General features: G+C 36.4%; 1 protein-coding gene across 1 annotated transcript in view; it reads left to right on the top strand.

Moving 5' to 3' along the window:
- The window catches only part of FAM169A (family with sequence similarity 169 member A), a 61,548-nt gene extending 40,504 nt beyond the window's left edge, over nt 1–21,044 (top strand). The window contains exons 7-13 of the mRNA XM_024732759.1: nt 4,077–4,205; nt 4,720–4,832; nt 7,213–7,252; nt 7,785–7,935; nt 13,921–14,077; nt 17,529–17,732; nt 19,120–21,044. Of these exons, the coding sequence (XP_024588527.1) occupies nt 4,077–4,205; nt 4,720–4,832; nt 7,213–7,252; nt 7,785–7,935; nt 13,921–14,077; nt 17,529–17,732; nt 19,120–19,668 (1,343 nt within the window). The 3' untranslated portion in view covers nt 19,669–21,044. The remainder of the gene's footprint in view (nt 1–4,076; nt 4,206–4,719; nt 4,833–7,212; nt 7,253–7,784; nt 7,936–13,920; nt 14,078–17,528; nt 17,733–19,119) is intronic.
- Nucleotides 21,045–23,130: the final 2,086 nt, after the last annotated feature.

Here is a 23,130-nt window from a genome sequence, read left to right as displayed (position 1 = left end):
TTTTTTTGCGGTACGCGGGCCTCTCACTGTCGTGGCCTCTCCCATTGTGGAGCACAGGCTCCGGATGCGCAGGTTCAGCGGCCATGGCTCATGGGCCCAGCTGCTTCACGGCATGTGGGATCTTCCCGGATCAGGGCACGAACCCGTGTCCCCTGCATCGGCAGGCAGACTCTCAACCACTGCACCACCAGGGGAGCCCTATTTGTCTTTTTTATTAGAGCCATCTCAGTGGATGTGGAGTGGCATCTCATTGTAGTTTTGATTTGCATTTGATGTTGAGCATCTTTTCATGTGCTTATTGGTCATTTATGTACCTCCTTTGGAAAAATGTCTATTTAGATCCTTTAACCATTCTTTCTTTGGCTTATTTGTCTGTGGTGGCTTTTTAAATTAAAAAAAAAAGAAATTTCAGATATACAAAAAAATATAAAGAATAAGGTAACAAATACTCATGTATCATCCAGCATGTACCATCCATGAGAAGTGGATCATTGCCAATATAAGTTGAACTTCTGTCCTATCCAATTAGCTTACTCCCTTCCCTGAAATAAGCACTATCCTCAATTTGGCATTTATTTTCCCCATGCATTTCTTAGACTTTTAATAAATAAGTATACATCCTCCAACAATGTCATATTGTTTTACGTATTTAAAAAGTTCAGGGGGGCTTCCCTGGTGGCACAGTGGTTGAGAGTCCGCCTGCCGATGCAGGGGACATGGGTTCGTGCCCCGGTCCGGGAAGATCCCACATGCCGTGGAGCGGCTAGGCCCGTGAGCCATGGCCGCTGAGCCTGCGCGTCTGGAGCCTATGCTCCGCAACAGGAGAGACCATGACAGTGAGAACCCCACGTACCGAAAAAAAAAAAAATAAATAAATAAATAAAAAGTTCAGGGGATTCCCTGTCTGTGCAGTAGTTAGGACTTTGTGCTTTCACTGCCGAGGGCCCGGGGTTCAGTCCCTGGTTGGGGAACTAAGATCACACAAGCTGCTCAGTGCAGCAAAAAAAATAAAGAATTTTATATAAATAATATGTACTGTATGAATTCTTCTGTAGTTTTCTTTTTCTATTCACCTTTATCATTATGAGATTCATTCCCGTGGATTCATGTAGCTCTATTTATTCTTTTTTAGTGCTGTTTAGTATTTCATTGTGTGGATATATTGTGTTGTGGTGTTTTAAAAGCAATTAGTGGATTTATGTTTGCATTTGTGTAAAGTCCATATAGCACTACTCTTTTCTTAATGAAGTAATATTTAACCTGGAAAGTAATTTATTAGAAAACTTTTATAAAATATAATTTACCATTGATTTTAACCTAACATCAGATATTTATTTCCACTGAAAAAATATTTTTGTTCTAAGTTTCTATTCCCCCTTTTAATACCAAAAATCCATAAAACAAGAGCCAAGCGTTGCATGTCCATCTTGAATCACAGTTTCTGTCTAGAGCCATACATGAGAATGGAATGAACCCTGTATACCCTTGGATAATATGAAAATGGATTTTCCTCTTAAAGTCTAATTATTACTTTACTAAATTTGGGAAGGAATGCAAACACATCTACTGCAGGCAGACTCTCTGTTACCCTTTTTTAGGATTCTCATGTTAAATAAATTGAATACCAAGTGAATTATAGGTGCTTATGTATTATGTAAGGTATCCTCTGCTATTTTAGTTATTTTATTTCAGGCAGAGGACTCGGTGTGGCCTGTTGGTTTTCTCCAGCTTTTCCCTTCCTAATAAGTATAGGAACTACAACCAGAAAACATGAGAAATATTGTCAAATATGTGGGGAAAAAGTGAGCAAATGGTATCCTTGTGTCCACATATCCAGTGTCCAGATTAACAAATGTTAAGATTTTGCCATATTTGTTTTCATTTATTTTTTGGGAGACCTGAACAAAGCATAGATACAGTTGATGTTCTCTTTGGACTCCTCCCTAACCCCATTCCCCTTTCTTCTTTCCTCCCCAGAGATAATTGTGTTCCTCAAGTTGGTGTATATCCTTCCTGCCCATGTTTTCACACATAAGTCTATGTCTATAAACACTATAAAGCATTATTTCTTGTGCTTTTTTATTTTAAGAAATTTAAAGTTTTTAAAAATAATAATTTTAGATTTATTTTGTATATATTCTTATTTAAACAGTTACTTTAGATTTTCACACTTCCCAAAATATAATTTAGATAGCACTGAAGTTCCCCTCATTTGCCCTATTAGAGGTGTTGCCCGGAAACTGGGTTCACCTCTTGGTGATTGTTGAGCCAGAAGACACACCAAGCCATAGAGTGGGAGAACTTACCACTTGCAGTGAGTAAGGAGAACACCGGGGATCTTTCCCAGAGCAGTGTCTCCTCAACAGTTTTTGGTCATAAAATATACATAACATAATATTTATCATTTTAACCGTTTGTAGGGGTACAATTCAGTGGCATTAACTACATTCCCAATACTGTGTCCCCATCATCACTGTCTGTACCCAAAACTTTTTCATCATCCCCAATCTAAACTCTGTCCCCTTCAAACAATAATCCCCCTTCTCCTCTCCCCTCATTCTCTAACTTCTTTTCTGCTGTCTGTCATGAATTTGCTTATTCTAGGTACCTCACATAAGTGGATTCATACAATATTTGCCCTTCTGTGCCTTATTTCACACAGCATAATGTCTAAGTTCCATCCTTTTTGTAGCATATATCAAAATTTCATTCCTTCTTATGGCTGAGTAGATTTTTATTGTGTGAATATGTGACATTTCGTTTATCCATTTATCTATTGATGGATGCTTGGGTTGTTTCTACCTTTCTGTGTTTCTATGAATAATGGTGCTGTGGACATGGGTGTGCAGATATCTGAGTCCCTGCTTCCAGTTCTTTTGGATATAAACCTAAGAGTGGAATTGCTGGGTTATTATTCTATGTTTAACTTTTTGAAGAATTGTCAAACCATTTTCCACAGAGGCTGTATCATTTTTTAAATTATTTTACTATTTTTTAAATTAATTTTTATTGGAGTATAGTTGATTTACAATATTGTGTTCATTTCTGCTGTACAGCAAAGTGAGTCAGTTATACATATACCCACTCTTTTTTAGATTATTTTCCCCATTTAGGTCATTACAGAGTACTGAGTAGAGTTTCCTGTGCTATACAGTATGTTCTTATTATCTATTTTATATATAGTAGTGTACACTACCCAGTCTCCCAGTTTATCCGACCCCCCACCCCTTTCCCCCTTGGTAACATAAGTTTGTTATCTACATCTGTGACTCTATTTCTGTTCTGTAAATAAGTTCATTTGTACCTTTTTTGAGATTCCGCATATAAGCGGTATCATATGATGTCTTTCTGTTTTACTTCACTCAGTATAACAATCTCTAGGTCCATCCATGTCACTGCAAATGGCATTATTTTGTTTTTTTTTAGATGCTGCATCATTTTGTTTAATGTGTTTTTAAACTTATAAAATGACATCCTTTTGTAGGTAATATTGACTTGTTTTTTTACTGACTTTTTTTTTAGATTTATCAACGTTAATTATATGTAGCTGTAGTTTATTGGTTGTAGTTGCTGTATAGTATTTTATCGTATACATAATTTATTCATATATCCCCTAATGATGGGCACCGAGGTTGTACCGCCTAAAACAGTCCTGTAATGATCATTATAGATGCCTTCTTCTGCATATGTATAAGTCATTACAGTGTATACCTAGAAGTAGAATTGGATCATAAAATATTTTTCTTCAACTTGCCTAAGCACTTTAAAATTGTTCTCACACCAGCAGTGTAGGAGTTTCCATTTCCCTTATTTTTCTGATGCTTGTTATTATCTGATGGGTGTGAAAATGGAATCCTGCTGTTTCATCTTATATTTCCTTCACAACTGGTGAGGTTTATCATCTTTGTTTATTCATAAATGAGACTGCTGTATAATTTTCTTGAGTTTCCTTGGTGTTTTTGGTATCAAAGTTATGCTAGCCCCATTAAGTGACTTGGACAGCTTACTTTCCATCTTCTGTTTGCCCAAACATTTGATTTCGGGGATTTCTAGAAAACTTTCAATGTGTTTTTCAGCTTGCAACCAGTACTTTGAAAAATATCCAGGAGACCATGAATTGCTTTGGGAAGTTGAAGGTGTTGGACACTGGTACCAGAGAATACCAATCACCAGAGCATTACAAAGAGAAACATTTAAAATTACAGGTAAGAATGTTTTCAGTTTGAACACAAGTCCAGCTTAAAAAAGCAGTGCCTAATTATGGTTGTGTCTTATAGTCCAGAATAGTGGTGTATTGTAATGTGTTCTCTCTAGTAACAGACCTCCTTTTCTAAACTTTGAATTTTTGTTATATGTAAACATTTGAGTCACTAATAGTCAGAGGACCTAGAGTAGTCCAGTAGAACGTAGCCCAGTAGTCCAGTAGGAATTGGTGGATAAGAAATAAACACAGTTTACTCAAACAGCATAGAATAGGCATCAGTGGATCAAAGGTAGTACTCAGTTTCATGCATCTCCCCTTGAAGTCACTACATACAGATAACTGTTTAAGACTCTTTACAATTGCAAGGCTTCATTATAAGATATTGGTGAAGGGGATATCCCACACTTGGATTTTCAACACCCTTCTTTAGGGCTTTGTAAAAATAGTACAAAGAGTGTTACAATTAAAAGCAGGCACTAACTGGTTTACAATTTAAAAACTTCTTTTACACACAGCAGTTTCTCAAAATGAAGCTAAAAGACCTGTGTCTGGAGAATATGGTCTTGCATCTGTTCCAGACTATGAAGCAGGAGCTGAAGACAGTCTGTCTAGTGAGATGCAGCTAACGGTAGGTACACTGTTGTTTACTGTAGGAAATAATAATTTTGCTGTTTTTAAAAAAGAGGTTCAGCTAATACTAATATTTAACTTTTTTAATGTTATTGTTCATTCAACAGACTTATGTAACTTCTGTTGTGTTAGTTACTTGGCATTTTATGTTAGTTGGTTTCTAAGATTTAATTTTCTTTGAAAAATAATTGGAATACACAAAATAATGTAGAAGAAAATAAAAAGCTATAATTCCATTACCTTAGATGTAGCAACTAACATTTTTGTATATGTACTTAATATATATTATGAAACATGTGTCTGCATATTTCATTTTTGTTTTTATTCTTTTATGCTGCTTCTAACTGCTTTTCTCCATTAATATAATATTGTAAGCATTTTCTATGTCATTACTGTTTTAAATCATTGTTAAATAGTACACTATTCTATTATATATAAATATCAGCATTTGTTTCCTTAACATTTATATTTAAGTTTTTTATATTTATAAGCGACCCAGCCATGAATGCATTTATACATGAATCTTTGAGCAAATGTAATTATTTCCTTGCACAGATAAATTTGTAGAAGTGGAATTAGTAGTAGGTCAAAGGTTATGAAGTTATTTTGGGAAGTCTGTGGCTATATGTGTTAGGTCTTTGTAGAATGTAATATACTTTGCAAATACTAGGTAACGTGAAAGTAGAAGGGCAGGTCCCATTACTGAATTCCAGAGGATTTACCAGGTACTTTTCTAGAAACTACTTGATATTATTTAAAATACAGGTTCACTGATGGGGTCCTAGAGGTCTATTTTTATGCAGTGTTTTATTGTGGTGGCATTTAATACAGTCATATTTGTTTTGTACACGGGTATCTGAATATATTTTTAGTGAGTGTTGAATATGTCTATGTAAATACATGTACATTTCAGAGACACAGTGCTTTTTCACAGGCCTAGCCGCTCTGCGGCATGTGGGATCTTCCCGGACCGGGGCACGAACCTGTGTCCCCTGCATCGACAGGCAGACTCTGAACCACTGCGCCACCAGGGAAGCCCTATTTATGCCTCTTTTCTCCTGTCTTAGTTAGCATGAGCGTTGACTATTTTGAGTAAAAGTTTTTAAAAACATTTTTAAGGATAATATAAATAATATTGATACAGTATATATAAGGAGTTCAGTTTTTTTTTTTCTACCTTTGGAATTTCAGACTTCAGAATAAGCCCCAGTTCTATTATACTGCATTCCAAATTCCTCAGATATATTCAAATTCATTTTAGTCCTGGTCAGATATCATAAGACCAGGGAAAGTAGAAAAATCTACTCTTCTCATACATGTGGTGAGAGCAATGATCTACTTTTATCTTAAGCCATATAGTTTAAAATGTGTCATTTTAATGAGAACATATTAAGATTCCACCATATTATAAGGTTGGCAATATAAATTAGACTTTTTTTCATTTTAGAAATTCATATTCCTTATATTCCTTTAATATTTTAATTCAAGGAAAATATTTCTCATATTAAACTTTTTTTAATCTTTTTTTTAAATCAGTAGCCACATGGGGAAGTGGTTTTGTTTGTTTATTTTAACTACATAATTTTTTTAGCTTTATTGAGGTATAATTGACAAAAATTGTACATATATAAGGTGTACACCTTCATGATAAAGATGATAAATGCTTGAATTAAAGCATTGGTAGTACAAAAGAGGGGGCAGTTTTGAGAGATTCTTCAGTCAAAATTGACAGGCTTTGTGGTTGATTGAATGAGGGACAAGAAGAAGGCATTACTGCCTCAGAGGATTTTGGTTGGAATGGCATACTGAATTGTTATTGCCATTAACCAAGATAGAGGATAATATTGGGAAAATGTAAGATTTCAGTTTGGGACAAGTTGGATGTGAAATTGGTGGAGTATCCGCTGGAGAGAGATTTCACTGGAAATAGAGCTTTGAAAATCGGGGCGAGAGTTGGGGAGATTAAATTGTATATCTGGATTCATCATTTGGAAATCAGGAAAAAAGTTGGGGAGATTAAATTGTATATTTGGGCTCATCAGCAAATAGCTGTTGAAGTAAAGGTAGTAGATACAGTTACATAGAAGGAGGATGAGGACTGAGAAGAGAAGGGAGCCAAGAACAGAACATTCAGAAACCCTGTGTATATCACTATAGCATATTAGATGGCTTCCTGAGTTCTTAAGCTCATAATATAGCTGAAGCTATAATATAGCTTTTTTACTTCCTAAGTGAATTTCTTAGTTGATGAATAGTGAGTACAAAAGGTGCTATTTGAAAAACTTTTAAAAAGATTTTCTTTGTAACTGTATGAAGTAGATCCATAGGGAGAAGAAAGGATCTAAAACTTGTGGTTTTAATCTGTATCTCTGTTTTAGATTGATTCTCTAAAAGATGCCTTTGCAAGTACTTCTGAAGGTAAGAAATTCAGCTGGTCTATTAGTAAGTGTTTGAGACAGTTAGAATTAAGTGTGTGTGTCTGTGTCTGTGTGGGTGTGTCCCTTAGAGTAAAGTGAAGACTTCTCCAGCCCTAAAATCTAGATCTGGGTTCTTTTACCACTGATTTTGCTGTGTGAACACTTAGGTAAGCTATTTTGCCTTTTTTTGTTTTCATTTCCTTACCTGTAAAATAGGGACAGTAATGTGTACCTTGTTCATTTCCCAAGATTATTGGAAGAGGGTCTAAGTGAAAATGCAGAAACACTTTGCAAAAACTCAAGGTGACACAGAAATGTGAGGAATGAATACTGACAAGGTTATTTCATAGTTTAGAAAAAGACACTGACATGGTTTCTTAACCTGAAGTGACAGAGAGGAAGTGTGTAATGTTGGGGATTTAGGTAAACTAGCGTAGTTCTTGCATTTCTGTGTTTTTTTTTTCATTTCTGTGTATTTTAATAGGTAATCTTTGAATACATAATCAATTATAGTTTTGCCGTTTTTTCCTCAGGTCACGGTAAAACACCTGTTTCCACTCGTACTCGAAGTAGTCATCTAAAGCGGCCAAAGATTGGAAAACGGTTTCAGGATTCTGAATTTAGTAGTTCTCAAGGGGAAGATGAAAAGACTCCCCAGACTTCACCTACAGCTTCAGTGAACAAGTGAAGTATTGTTTATTTTACTCTCGTTATTTTGTTTATTCTTATTTTCATATTATTAGTATTTCGTTTTTAAGGTGAAGTTTATTGTTTGTGTAGTAAATGACCTTGGTGTAGAACTTTGTATTTGAGTTCTTCCACAAGATTATTGATTGCACTTGGTAAGTGTCACTTTGACAGTGGTATAGGGAGAAGTTGCTAGTAAGAGAGTGGAATAAACTCATGATTTAGTCTCTTCTGTGAAAATCCAGGAGAATATTCTAGTGATTATATTATCCCAGATGAGTCATTATTGTCAACTTTGAATTTGACAGTAGCTATGGTTTTTAGCAGTGCTGAGGTTTAGTCAATTTAAAAAACCCTCAATTTTACTTTATAACTAATTCATTTTACTGGGTTATAGAATATAACAAATTAGTGATAGCCATAAATGGTATTGTCAACTCCTCCAGAAACTTAATAGCCAGCTGAATCAACAGAACACTTGGATCAAAACCTTATTCTCCATCTTCCTTTGAATCTTAAAGAAAGCAAGATTTTCAATATTATAGTTAAATTAGGCTTTTGCTCTGATAGTCCTGCTAACTGTTCCTGAGTCAACCATTCATAGTGTTGCCATTTTAGTTGTGAAATTATTCTACTCAGGTAGAGAATTCTGTAACTCTGCCAATTTCATTATGTATGTAACTTTAAATTTGGATAATTATGTAAATGTTATATTTTAATGAAAAATTTATCACTTTAAAGTCAAATTTAAGTAAATATTTAATTTGTGAAAAGAGTAATGAGTTTAGATAATTATAGTTTTTTTCACTGAGCAACATTTTGTTGTAATACCCTTTTTAGAAGGGAATGTAACAGTAAATTTTAAATTGAACATCTCAGAATTATTGTGGAATTTTTTTTGCTTTTCATAAAATAGTAACAGTGAGACTAAATGCTTAAGTGCTCAGACACTATGAAGAACAAAACTTCATCTTTGCCCTTGAAGAATCGACTGTCTGTAAGTTTCTAATACACATATCTGTACTTGTGACACAGGTTAAGAGCACTGCAAGGTGGATTGTGATATAATAATAGAAGTGCAAAGTGCTATGGATGCAAAGGAGGGTGTGATTGATTCTAATTGAGGGGATAGAGAGATTTGACATTTGTGCCAGGTCTTCAAAGATAAGTAGAAACTCAACAAGCAGAGTTGGGAAAGAAGACTTTCTTTTCTAGTTCGAGGGTCTACAAACTATGGTCTATAGGCCACATCTGGCCCACCACCTATTGTTGTAAATAAAATTTTATTGTAACACATCTGTGCTTATTAGTTCACATTTTTATTATGGTTGCTTTTGCTTTACCCTGGTGGAGTTGAGTAGTTGTTCAGAGACCATATGGCTCACAAAACCTAAAGGAAAAGTTTGCTGACTCCTGGTCTACACCAGGGCTGTTCAAAGAACCTTCTGTCATGGTGGACATGTTCTTTGTCTGCCCTTCCCTGTCCATCATGGCAGCCACTACTCAGTTTGCTCATCACCGAGCACTTGAAGTATGGCTAGTGCAACTGAGGAGCTGAGTTTTTACTTTCACTCAGTTTTAATTACTGTAAATGATGACAAGTGTCTCGTGGCTACTGTATTGTACTGTGCAGTTCTAGGCAGGAGTAACATGAGCAAAGGCACAAAGCTGGGAGGAGTGTTGGTAAGGAAAACTGATGTATAGGTAAATGGTAGCATCGAGTAGGAGGTAAAAATATAAGGGTCTGGTCATGTTAGGCTTTGAAAGGAGGTATGCTTTATTCTCCAAGCCATAGAGAACCATCAGAATTTTCTGAGCTGGACTGTCACTGGTACAGATATGTGTATTAGAAACAAACTCTGGTGACTTACCGGGCGGTCCAGTGGTTAAGACCCTGCGCTTCGACTTCAGGGGGCCTGGGTTCGATCCCTCTTCGGGGAACTAAGATCTTGCATGCCATGGATGCAGGCAAAAAAAAAAAAAAAAAGAAACATAGTTCTGAAAACCTTACTAAAGAATGTATATATTGCAAGTCTGAACATGAGTTGGGAAGAAGTTACAGTGTCCAGAGAGAATTGGGCCTGAAGTAGGAAGATGAGAATGGGAATAAAGTTACGTATTTGTTTGAAAGGCATTTCACAGGTAGAACTAAACTATGTCGTTTATTGTCCAAACTGAAATTTTTGAGAATGAAAGGGGCATTATTAATACACACATACCTCAGAGATGTAGGTTCAGTTCCAGACTACCGCAATAAAGTGACCATCACAATAAATCAAATATTTTGGTTTGCTAGTGCACATAAAAGTTTTTTACACTATCCTGTAGTCTGTTAAGTATGCGATAGCATGTTTAAAAAAAAGTACATACCTTAATTTAAGAATACTTATTGGTTAAAAAAAAATGCTGTCATCTGAGCCTTCAATGAGTCGTAATCTTTTTGCTGGTGGAGGGTCTCGCCTCAGTGTTGATGGCTGATGACTGATCAGGGTGGTGATTGCTGAAGGTTGGGGTGACTGTGGCCATTTCTTAAATAAGACAGCCATGAACTTTGCCACATAGATTGGCTGACTTCTTCCTTTCACTAACGATTTCTCTGTAGCATGCGATGCCGTTTGATAGCATTTTACCCACAGTAGAAATTCTTTCAAAATTGGAGTCAGTCCTCTCAAACCCTGATGTGGCTTCGTCTACTAAGTTTATGTCATAGTCTAAATCCTTTGTCATTTCAACAATCTTCACAGCATTTTCAGCAGGAGTGGATTCCATCTCAAGAAATCACTCTCTTTGCTCATACACAATAAGCAACTCTTCATCCATTAAAGTTTTATCTTGAGATTGCAGCAATTCAGTCACATCTTCAGGCTCCACTTCTAATTCTGATTCTCTTGCTATTTCTACCACATCTTCAGTGACCTCCTCCACTGAAGTCTCAAACCCCTCAAAGTCATCCATGAGGGTTTGAATCAACTTCTTCCAAACTCCTGGTGATGTTGATATTTGACCTCTTCCCATGAATTGTGAATGTTCATATTGGCATCTAGAATGGTTAATCTTTTTCAGAAGGTTTTCAATTGACTTTGCCCAGATCCATCAGAGGAATCTCTATCTGTGGCAACTATAGCCTTATGAACTATAATTCTTAAATAATAAGACTTCAAAGTCGAAATGCTTCCTTGATCCATGGGCTGCAGAATGGATGGTGTGTTAGCAGGTATGAAAACAACATGAATTTCATTGTACATCTCCATCAGAGCTCTTGGGTGACCAGATACATTGTCAATGAGCAGTCACATTTTGAAAGAAATTTTTTTTTCCTGAGCAATAGGTCTTAACAGTGGACTTAAAATATTCAGTAAACTACGTTGTCAACAGGTGTGCTGTCATCCAGGCTTTGTTGTTCCATTTATGGAGGACAATGGAGTAGATTTAGCATAATTCTTAAGGGCCCTAGGATTTTCAGAATGGTAAATGAGCACTGGCTTCAACTTCAAGTCACCAGCTGCATTAGTGCCTAGCAAGAGAGTCAGCTTGTCCTTTGAAACTTTTTTTTTTTAAAGTGGGTGGATACATCTGTGGCTGTGCTACATTTATTTATTTATATACAGCAGGTTCTTATTAGTCATCCATTTTATACACATCAGTGTATACATGTCAATCCCAATCACCCAATTCATCCCCCCCTGCCCCCCCACCCCCGCTTCCCCCCTTGGTGTCCATACGTTTGTACTCTACATCTGTGTCTCTATTTCTGCCTTGCAAACTGGTTCCTCCGTACCATTTTTCTAGATTCCACAAACATACATTAATATATGATTTTGTTTTTCTCTTTCTGACTTACTACACTCTGTATGACAGTCTCTAGATCCATCCACGTCTCTACAAATGACCCAGTTTCGTTCCTTTTTATGGCTGAGTAATATTCCATTGTGTATATGTATCACATCTTCTTTATCCATTCATCTGTTGATGGGCATTTAGGTTGCTTCCATGACCTGGCTATTGTAAATAGTGCTGCAGTGAACATTGGGGTGCATGTGTCTTTTTGAATTATGGTTTTCTCTGGGTATATGCCCAGTAGTGGGATTGCTGGTTCATATGGTAATTCAGTTTTTAGTTTTTTAAGGAACCTCCATACTGTTCTCCATAGTGGCTTTATCAATTTACATTCCCACCAACAGTGCAAGAGGGTTCCTTTTTCTCCACACCCTCTCCAGCATTTATTGTTTGTAGATTTTCTGATGATGTCCATTCTGACTGGTGTGAGGTGATACCTCATTGTAGTTTTGATTTGCATTTCTCTAATGATTAGTGATGTTGAGCACCCTTTCAAGCGTTTGTTGGTAGTCTGTATATCTTCTTTGGAGAAATGTCTATTTAGGTCTTCTGCCCATTTTTTGATTGGGTTGTTTGTTTTTTTTAATATTGAGCTTCATGAGCTGTTTATATATTTTGGATGTCCTTTGAAAGTTTAAGCCAGGAATTGACTTCTCTTCTCTAGCCCTGAAAGTCCTAGATGACATCTTGTTCCAATAGGGTTTTTTGTCTGCATTGAAAATCTGTTGTTTAGTGTAGCCACCTTCATTCATTATCTTAGCTAGATCTTCTGGATAACTTGATACAGCTTCTACATCACCACTAGCTATTTCACCTGGCACTGTTACGGAGAGAGCTTCTTTCCTTAAACCTCATGAACCAACCTCTGCTAGTTTCAGACTCCTTTTCTGTAGCATCCTCACCTCTTTTCAGCCTTCATAGAATTGAAGAGAGTTAGGGCCTCGTTCTGGATTAGGCTTTGGCTTAAGGGAATGTTGTGGCTGGTTTGATCTTCTAGCCAGACCACTAAAACTTTTTCTTCATATCGGCAATAAGGCTGTTTTGCTTTCTTATCACTGGTGTGTTCATTTAGAGTAGCACCGTTAATTTTTTTCAAGAACTTTTGCTTTGTATTCACAGCTTGGCTAACTTTTGGCACAAGAGACATAGCTTTCTACCTATCTCAGCTTTCAACGTGCCTTTCTCACTAAGTTTAATCATCTCTAGCTTTTGATTTAAAGTGAGAAGACGTGTGACTCTTCCTTTCGTTTGAACACTTAGAGCCATTGCAGGGTTATTAATTGGCCTAATTTCAGTATTGTTGTGTCTCAGGGAATAGGGAGGCCCAAAGAGAGGGAGAGAGATGGGGAATGGCCAATCAGTTTCAATAGTCAGAACACACACAACATTTATTAGTTAAGTTTGCTATCTTAAGACTGGACATAGGTATATGTATAACCAATTCACTTTTCTATACAGCAGAAACCAACGCTACGTTGTAAGTAAACTATACTCCAATAAAAAAAATTCATTACAGAAAAAGTTTGTCATATGTGTAACCTGTGGCACCTAGAAACAATTAAAATTGTAACATCAACCATCACTAATCACAGATCACTGTAACAAATATAATAATAACAGAAAAAGTTCAGAGTATTGTGGGAATTACCAAAACGTGACACAGACATGAAGTGAGCAAATACTGTTGGAAAAATGGCTTCAGTGGACTTGCTTAGCACAGGATTGCCACAAACCTTCAATTAGTAAAAACATAGTATCTTCAAAATGCAGTAAAACAGAGTGCAATAAAATGAGGGATGCCCGTAATTATGCCAGTGCTGGGACAAAAGTTGTAAACTGGACTGTCCCGGGTAAGCTGAGATGTATGCTCATTCTAGGAGAGTAAGATCCAATCAATATAGATAGAGCAAAAGAAAGGTCTAGTTTGCATAATTGAAAAGGTGGTGATCGAACTGGAGAACAAGGTAGGAAAGAGAACAAACTTGTAAGAAGATGAAGAGGTTGGTTTTGGACCTGTAAAATTTGAAGTTGTTGTCTGAACAACACTTAGTTGATTCTCTAAAGTGTTACTTTATTAACAGATTCCTGAAATTTTATATTCCACTTTAATAAAACAAGTAAGAATGTTTTTCTTTGGTTTTGTAGATTGGAGTCTACTGCACGAACATCAGAGAGCTCAGAAGAATTCTTGGAAGAAGAACCTGAACAGAGTGTGATTGAATTTGAGGGTGAAAGTAGTGATAAAAATGTTCGACCAGCACCAGAAACCCAGCCAGGCCTGGAAAAGCAAGAAGGTGAAAAGGTAGGAGATTCACTTATTAAATAAAATGAATGGAAGTAAAATTTAACTTTCTTAGTCATATATTGTTAGAAAAGCATAACGATGTATTTTAGACTCTTAGTAGAAATTGTATTTAATGTTAAAAAGCATATGTGTCAGGACTTCCTTGGTGGCGCAGTGGTTAAGAATCCGCCTGCCAATGCGGGGGACATGGGTTCGAGCCCTGGTCCAGGAATATCCCACATGCCACGGAGCAGCTAAGCCCGTGTGCCACAACTACTGAGCCTGTGCTCTATAGCCCGTGAGCCACAACTACTGAGCCCATGTGCTGCAACTACTGAAGCCCGTGAGCCTAGAGCCTGTGCTCTGCAACAAGAGAAGCCATCGCAGTGAGAAGCCTGCACATTGCAATGAAGAGTAGCCCCTGCTTGCTGCAACTAGAGAAAGCCCGCGTGCAGCAACGAAGGCCCAACACAGCCAAAATAAATTAAAAAAAAAAAAAAAAAGCATATATGTCTAAAGCAAGGTCAGGAAGTAGAGGATAAAGTTACAAGTATTTTATATTTCAAACTGAGTTTATAAAGTTTGACATATTGCAAAGATAAAATAGAGGATGTTTAGTTAGTAATGTCCCTCAGTGTATTTAAAATACAAATTAATTTGTAGAATTAAACGTACTTAAGAAGTGACAAATGTGACTATAAGAGGTCTGCCTTATAAAACCAGTTAGAACGCCTTAATGTCCAACAAGCCCTAAATTGCACCCCTATTTTGGTTAGAAGGATAGAATTAGTTGTCCAGAAAAAAACATATGTATTTGACTACAGTTGATTTACAAATTCCTAGAAAAATAACTAAATTCATTTTTTTTTACGACTAGAAAACAAGGAGGAAAATCCTTTGTGACTGAGTAAAAAAACTCTTTATCTGGCTTCATTTCTTTTTTCATTTTCTCTATTTCCTATCCTTCTTTTTCTTTAATATCTTCAATCTTTTCCTCTCTTACAGATTCCTTATTTCTTCTTTGAAACATACTTAAGTTTCTTTAAAAATCTTTTACCTGTTTGTCAGGTCCAGCCAGGAGCTAAGCAAGTGAAACTGCATTACTGATTTTATTTATTAACTTGCTCCAATTTAGCTCCTGTTTCCTCTACTTCATGAAATTGTATTTTTAAATGACATTTTTTCTCTTCTTGTAAAAATTAGGGAAACAAACACATTTTTTTTTTTTTTTTTTGCGGTATGCGGGCCTCTCACTGTTGTGGCCTCTCCCGTTGCGGAGCACAGGCTCCGGACGCGCAGGCTCAGCGGCCACGGCTCACGGGCCCAGCCGCTCCGCGGCATGTGGGATCTTCCTGGACCGGGGCACGAACCCGCGTCCCCTGCATCGGCAGGCGGACTCTCAACCACTGCGCCACCAGGGAAGCCACAAACACATATTTTAAAAAAGAGATTTATATGCTTCTAGATGTCTACGGGAATGTATATTTTTGTGGTTGTTTTTCTTTTTAAATTTAAGATTATACTGTACATCCTTCATGTAACCTGTTTCTTTTGTCCAACAATACATGTGAGTACCTACTCTTGTAGGTCACCAGTGACACTTTCACTCAATTCTGGTGGGTTTCCTTACCTAGGTTGACTACTCTCTCCTCCTCCGGATTCTCTAGTACCCTGGCTTTAACACTGTTGTGTTCTGGTTTCTTGGTTTTCCTCTCTCTGAAGTTTTGTTTTGGTTTTATTTATTTGCTTTTTGACTCTTCTGCTTCCTTTTTTTTCCTCCTGTATTTGTGGACATTCTAGAAGACTCAGTTCTTGACTTTCTGCTCTTTTGTTCATGCTTCTCTTTTGAAAATTCATCTAGTCTAATGGCTGAATGGTCATCTCTGTGGGGATGACCAATAACTCCAGACTTTCAATATTGATCCAGACTTCAGTATTACTTGCCTTCTGAATATTTCTGTTTAGACAGATGTCTTTTATCATCTTAAATTTTAACATCTCTGTTCTTTCCTATCACTTCTCTATTGAGCCTTTTTTCCTATTTCTTATTTTTCATTCTGTTCCCAAACCTAGAACTTGAAGGACTGAGTTTTTCTCTTCTGTTGCTTCTCACTTGTAGTTACTCACCAAAATTCTGTTTTTTTTTTATAAAAATTTTTGCTATATCTTTCTCATTTTCTTCCTTTTAACATTTCTCTTACCGTAGTTGGTCCTTTTGTGAGTTTTATTATAATTACCTTCTGTGTGCACTTTATTCTTTGTACTCTCTGGCCAGATTAATTTTTCTAATTCTGTGATTTCAGTATCCCTTAGGAAAACATTCATTATATGATTTCAGGGGTTCTATATAATCCAGCCAAGTCTATTTCTTAAAATTTGAGTGCATCAGTGTTCTAATTTTTATTTTATTTTTAATTTATTTTAAATTTATTTTATTTTTGGCTGCATTGGGTCTTTTTGCTGTTAGTGGACTTTCTCTAGTTGTGGTGAGCGGGGGCTACTCTTCGTTGCGGTGCATGGGCTTCTCATTACAGCGGCTTCTCTTGCTGCGGAGCATGGGCTCTAAGCATGCGGGCTCAGTAGTTGTGGCTTGTGGGCTCTAGAGCGCAGGCTCAGAGTTGTGGCACACGGGCCTAGCCGCTCAACAGCATGTGGGATCCTCCCGGACCAGGGCTCGAACCCGTGTCCTTTGCATTGGCAGGCGGATTCTTCACCACTGCGCCACCAGGGAAGCCCAGTGTTCTAATTTTTTAAATGATAATTAAATAAAATGATCTCTAATTATTAGAATGTCATTAGGATTAATTAGAAATATTAGATGTTAATGAAAATCTTGTAAATTGATAAACCTTGGAGGAGGAGTTTCAGAAATTGGAGACTTAGTGTTATCAAATCGCTTTTCCATATTTTAATGTGATTTAAGGAGCAGTATTGTTCAAAGATGACCCTTTGTTGACAGGAGGATGAGCTCACTAAGACTGAGGGCTCTCTCCTCCCAGCAAGAAGCTTCTCACAAGACTGCTACTGCTTCCTCCCCCTGCATGCTAAACTGTGACTTCCCAGGGGCCCCAAGGATTCCGAGTGCCGAGCAGCTGATGTTCTGTAAAGAGCTGGCACCAAATCTAGACATTCTCTGGTGGCTTTTTACTGAAAAGGTTCTTCCTGTCACTGCCCTATATGGAGGAAGAGAAAGAAGGAGGCAGGGTCTCTTCACTGAATCTCAGACCCACACTGGATCCATAGAGCATCCTGGTCCTGTCTTTTCTCCATGAGAACAGAGGGAAATTGGGATACTTATGGATTCTTTTCTCTTACTGACTCTGCTGTTCCTTAACCTGTGTCCTGTAACGTGGTAGAATGTATCTTGAGTCCTGGTGCATGACAGGGCGACTGAGAATGGACCCACCTTGTATGACAAGTAAGTTAATCTGTAATTTTGTCCTGACTTTTTTTGCCCTCGATGGTGTAGGAATCTGAATCAGAGCCTATGAATGGTGAGATAATGGATGATACTCTTAAGACTTCACTTATAACAGAAGAGGAGGACTCCACTAGCGAAGTTTTAGGTGAAGAATTAAAATTGCAGTCTTTTAATTCCGGTGAAGACTCTACGAATCTTGTTCCACTCGTGGTAGAATCTTCAAAATCTCCTGAGGCTGTTGCACAGGATAAGGTAATGGAGAAATATCCTAATTTTTTATAGTTATAGTGTCCAGTGTTGGTGACTTGGCTAGGGCAGTGCGGGATATATATCTTCCTCTACTTTAACATGTACAGTCCTTCAGGAAAAATATATTTTACTACATTGGGTGTTTTAAGAAGATGCAATCAGTAATGTTTTTTAAAATTCAAATCTTTGTAACTTCATTCATCTGACTTATGGTGACAAAATGAGTTTCACTTTGTAGATTTAGGAAATGCTCAGAAAAATGGGTAAAGCATTATTTACCAAATATTTGAATACCTATTACTTACATAGTCTGTGACCAGTACTGTCATTTTAATTTGTTTTAATTAGGGAGACAGATTAGATTAGTGGGGAAAACTTGATGGAATATTTTGAAAGAAATTTAATTATTTATTTTTGTTGAAATATAGTTGATGTACAATATTAGTTTCATGTGTAGTACATAGTGATTTGATTTTGCATACATTATGAAATGATCACCACTGTAAGTCCAGTAACCATCTGTTCCCTATATAAAGTTATTACAATATTTGTTGACCATATTCCTCATGCTATATATTATATCCCCGTGGTTTATTTTGTAACTGGAAATTTGTACCTCTTAATCCCATACCTCTTTCAGTCCCCTCACTCCCTCTGTTCTGGCAACCACCTATTTGTTCTTTTTATCTGAGTCTGTTTTCATTTTGTTTTGTTTTTTAGATTCCACATATAAATGAGATCATACGGTTTTTGTCTTTCTCTGTCTCACTTATTTCACTAAGCATAATCCCCTCTAAGTTCATCCATGTTGTTGCAAATGGCAAGATTTCATTCTTTTTTTATGGCTGAGTAATATTCCATTGTATATATAGGTGCCACATCAAAAAGGAAATTTAATTTCTACTTTTGAATATTCCAATTTAAGGGTAAAAAACTCTTGTATAGCATTATTTTATCAGTGTCTCACATAATTACATGAATAAAATTTTCGCTGCCCTCACCCTTCACCTAATAGTCAAACTCAGTGGGGTAGCACAGTGTCAAGTCCCAGGATTCTCGGTTCTGGCTCCAGTAACACCAGGAAACTAAAAACTGAGTTGATTCATGGTTTTGAAGAATCTTGACATAAAGTTTGTGCCTTAAGTACTTTTTGGGGTAAAATCATTACTTTTATTGCATCTTTAAAGCAAGAACTTAATGAATCCAAATTATCATGTAAGACAGTTTCGAAGAAATTGAGCTGTATTCAGAACATGTGCACATGATTAACAAAAGTAGTGAGTACTGAATTCGTTAAAATGTGGTTCAGGGTCATTGCATATTAGTGTCTGAGAATAATTTATGTAAGAACTATATTGCAAAAGTTGTTCACCGGGTTTTTTGTTTTTAGACTTCACATGTAACTGACTCAGAAATGTTGCTAGATGAAGGCCCATCTGATGACAAGGGGCACACTGAAGAGAGGCTGCCTCTAGTTTCAAGAAAGAAAGCACATTTTGGGAGTTCAGACAATGTAGCTACTATCCCAAATGAAGAACGGTCCGACAGTGGTTTTCCAAACTCCGTGATAACTGAATTTTCTGAAGAATCGATTCCTGAAAATGTATCACCCAACACTACTGCCTCATTGGAAGACCAGGGTGAGGAGGGGGTAGCTGAGCCCCAGGAAACATCTCCAGCTCTTCCTCAGAGCTCTTTAATAGAGGTTGAACTTGAAGATGTGCCATTTTCACAGAATGCAGGACAGAAGAACCAGTCAGAGGAGCAGTCTGAAGCATCTTCTGAGCAGCTGGATCAGTTGACACAGTCAACAGAGAAGACTGTGGATAGCAGCTCAGAGGAGATAGAAGTGGAAGTGCCTGTGGTCGACAGGCGGAATTTAAGAAGAAAGGCCAAAGGGCACAAAGGACCTGCGAAGAAGAAAGCCAAGCTGACCTGAATGAGGAAGAAATGTGGATGATAAATCCTCTTCTTTGTAACGTAATTGTTGTTTTTAAAATATGGCAGTTAATAAATAGCATGGGGCACAGGATAAAAACTCCAAATTTTCAATTTGAACTTATTTATGATGCCGCTTTTCCCTCCCCTGTAGGATCTAGGATTCACCGTTCTTTTTAATTTTTCAGGCTATTTTGTGTAAATACAATTTTTTTTATTTTTATTAACCATGTTTCGATTTTGGGAAACCAGATCATACTATATTTTCTTTAGCAATTGGGGATATCTGACCATTAATATTTCACAAAATATAAATTAAAAAATGTGAAAGTAGTAGGGCTTCCATCAATTGTAAGGATCACAGAAATCTTTTATACTAAGGGTTTTAATAGTAATCTTGGTGAAGGTTCTAGAAGATTTAAATTTCAAAACTAATCACCATTTTTTAAAATGTAGGCATGCTTAAACAAAAATGTCAGTAAATTAGGATAAATGCAACTTCAACTAAATGAGAGCACAAATTTGGACATTTATGGTCAAAGGTTTATGAAGGTGGTTTTTTGGCCTCTTAGCTCTTAGTTGTAGGTGCAATTTCTTCCTTTGACTTCAATGTCTGTGGAAAGGCACAAACAAAATCTGTTTCCAGTTCACTCTTGATAACATCTGATATTAACAGTACTGCTAGGGATTTAACTCTGGCCTGTAGGCACTCGTATAATTATTTAAAATTTCATTTGAATCTGGGGACTGTACTTTTGTCCTCACCCAGTTAACATGTATACTTTAGAAGTGTGAGAACCCTTCCTAAGGCTTCTCCTTAATCCTGCCACTGCCTTTATTCTAGAATCTTCATTATATTCCCCTCACTTTCATCCACTTCCCTAACTCATGGAGTGATTCCTGTCAAAAGATCTTTTTGCCTGCCTGTCAGCTTATGCCCTTGGCTTCCATTTTTGGTAGGTTTGGAACTGCGCCCCACAATCTTAGACCTAGATGGCAGGAATAAGCTGCTCTAGGAGCCATAGTCACAAGAGCTTAAATCAGATTGGAGGCTTCGTTTGTCCCTTTTGGCTTGCTCGCTCTTGATTTGTTCTGTGCGGACAGGTTACAATCTAGCCTGTGTGTACATTGTGGTTGCCTTTGCCTGGGTAAACTAAAAACAAAGAACATCCTCAATTGTTTATTTTTGTATAATAATTTATTTAAAAATGAACAAAATGGTTATCCTTAGAATCCAAAGAGAATCTTAAAACAGTCCTACTCTTTGGAAGTATTATGTGTACTCAAATTTTCATGTAAGTTTGAGAATGCTTTGAGGCCATTTAGATTGTTTTTAAAACTGCTTGGTCCTTACATGAAAAAAAAACACGTTTTGACTTTGTGGTGCTAAGGATTGATGTTGAAGGTTTATTCAGTCTACAGTCAGGTGATACTAAATTTTATTTTGGGATGTTGGCATTTTAGGAAGATTTAAAGTTGAGGTAAAAATCTTTAGCAGACAAAATAGCAAACCCTCCTTATTCGTGTAAAATTTTGAATACTTGTATCCTCTACTATTTTCTTTAATTATGGGTCAGTTAGGCCAGATTATTCCATTCTAAATGAAAATTAAGCACTTCGGCCATTTGTTTTCCCAACAAATGCTAATCAAGTGAAAGAATAAGTATGACTAATATTAGTGTTACCTGTTGAATGTTTATGCTGTTTTATACATTTTGTGAGAAATTTTTGTTAATACCACAATTAGGGAAATAAGGATTTAGTAAATTCTTAACCTTTCCATTTTTAATTTCTTAAAATAGATTTAAAAACCTAACACCTACTTTTTTACTTGGATTCTTCATTGTTCTCTTTAAAATACTTTCTTTAAAAAGGTGTAGTTTAACTCGATGACAACTCGATGTGTGAATATAGTTGCTGAGGTTTACAAAAAAGAGATGTTTATTTATATGACCACTAAGGACTCGCAGTATAAATTTAAACTTGTTAAACTTGTTTGGTTTAAACAGTAGGTGCATTTTAAGCAGTTTGAAAACTTTCTGTTCCGCACACAATTTTTGTCCATATTATCTCTGACAGAAAATGTTATTTTGGAGTTTATAGTTGGTAGAGGAAAGTTAGGTCACATGAAAAAAACCTAACTTTCATGTTCAGTAACAATGAGTTCTACGCTCAGTGAGTGAGTGTAGAATTTATAACAATTTATCCTCAATAAGGAATCTAAATAAAACTTACATTACTTGTACTTTTTGCAAAAGGCATTAGAAAAACTCTGAGAATGACAGAGGACTGAAATCTGATTTCAACCAGGTAGTCTAGTTGTTAAGTGTCCAGTCACATTCTATAGTCCTTTGTGAACTTTTTTCTGTTTAGAAGTCTTATTTGTGGAGAAGGGAGTTCAGTTCAGTTTGTGTAAATACATATATATTTCCTTGTGTAATATAAAGCAATTAGCAAAAATTTTAGTTCTACTTTCAAGTTTATTCAATTGCTAGACATCACAGAAATATATTTAAGAATTTATTATAAAGTTCCTCTACAACTTTTAACAGTGAGAGGGTCTATTATGATTTTTTATAAAATCAAATAGCATGACAGAATGTCAATCTTCTACTACTTAAAATGTGTCTCTATTCATGGTGTTTCCATTCAGTGCAGAAAATTATCATGGCAAGGATAAAAACTACTAGTGATTAATGGTTCACTTTTAGCTGACCACCAGAACACCACCTAAAATGGTTTCAGTGACTTTAGAAAAATATCTTGAAGGTTTATGATTGCCTCGAATTGAGCCTTTACCTGGTATCTAAATATCTGCTCTTACATTCTGATTTACCCTTAGGGATTACCTTCTAAGGTTTGGTCACACCAGCAAACTGAAACAGATTTTAATGTAAATAAAGAATTTATACTAACATTACTCATCTGTGTAACAGTATTTTAGAAATTTCTGCCTTGTATGTCCACTAGTTGCAATACCGTGTTTGAAGTGTTAACCCAGTCTTTCATGGGTGTGATTAGTTACAAATGTTTATGCTTCTGTTTGCATACTTAGTATCAAGCTTTATTTGTACAAGATAGTTTAACTTGCTTATTTTTGGTTGTGAAAAATAAGCACACCTCAGTTCTGTATCCAGTGCTTACCTTCAGTAGATTTTTTTTCTTTCACCCTCCAAAATTTGTCATTCGCACATTCCCCATTTCTATTAGCGGCAAAATCATTTGTTAAAATCTAATTGTAAGGAAGGTTCTGCTTCTGTTATCCTGAAGTAATTGTATCATACTGGATAGTAATTCCCAAGGAACTAGCCTTTCTTTTCCTTAGTGTCTGTGTGTTCTAAAACTTCTACTGTGTTTATACAATTTAGAAAAGATGTTACATTATTCAGAATAGCAAGACTTACTCAAGTACTTACGTTTGTTTTCTTGGTAGTTTCTTTTTTCCTAATTTTTTTTTTTTTTA

This window comes from Neophocaena asiaeorientalis, unplaced genomic scaffold (genome assembly GCF_003031525.2).
Source record: "Neophocaena asiaeorientalis asiaeorientalis breed wild unplaced genomic scaffold, Neophocaena_asiaeorientalis_V1.1 scaffold515, whole genome shotgun sequence".
Classification (NCBI taxonomy): domain Eukaryota; kingdom Metazoa; phylum Chordata; class Mammalia; order Artiodactyla; family Phocoenidae; genus Neophocaena; species Neophocaena asiaeorientalis.
The sequence above is the reverse complement of the archived record's forward strand: the minus strand, read 5'-3'. Positions and strand labels throughout refer to the sequence as shown.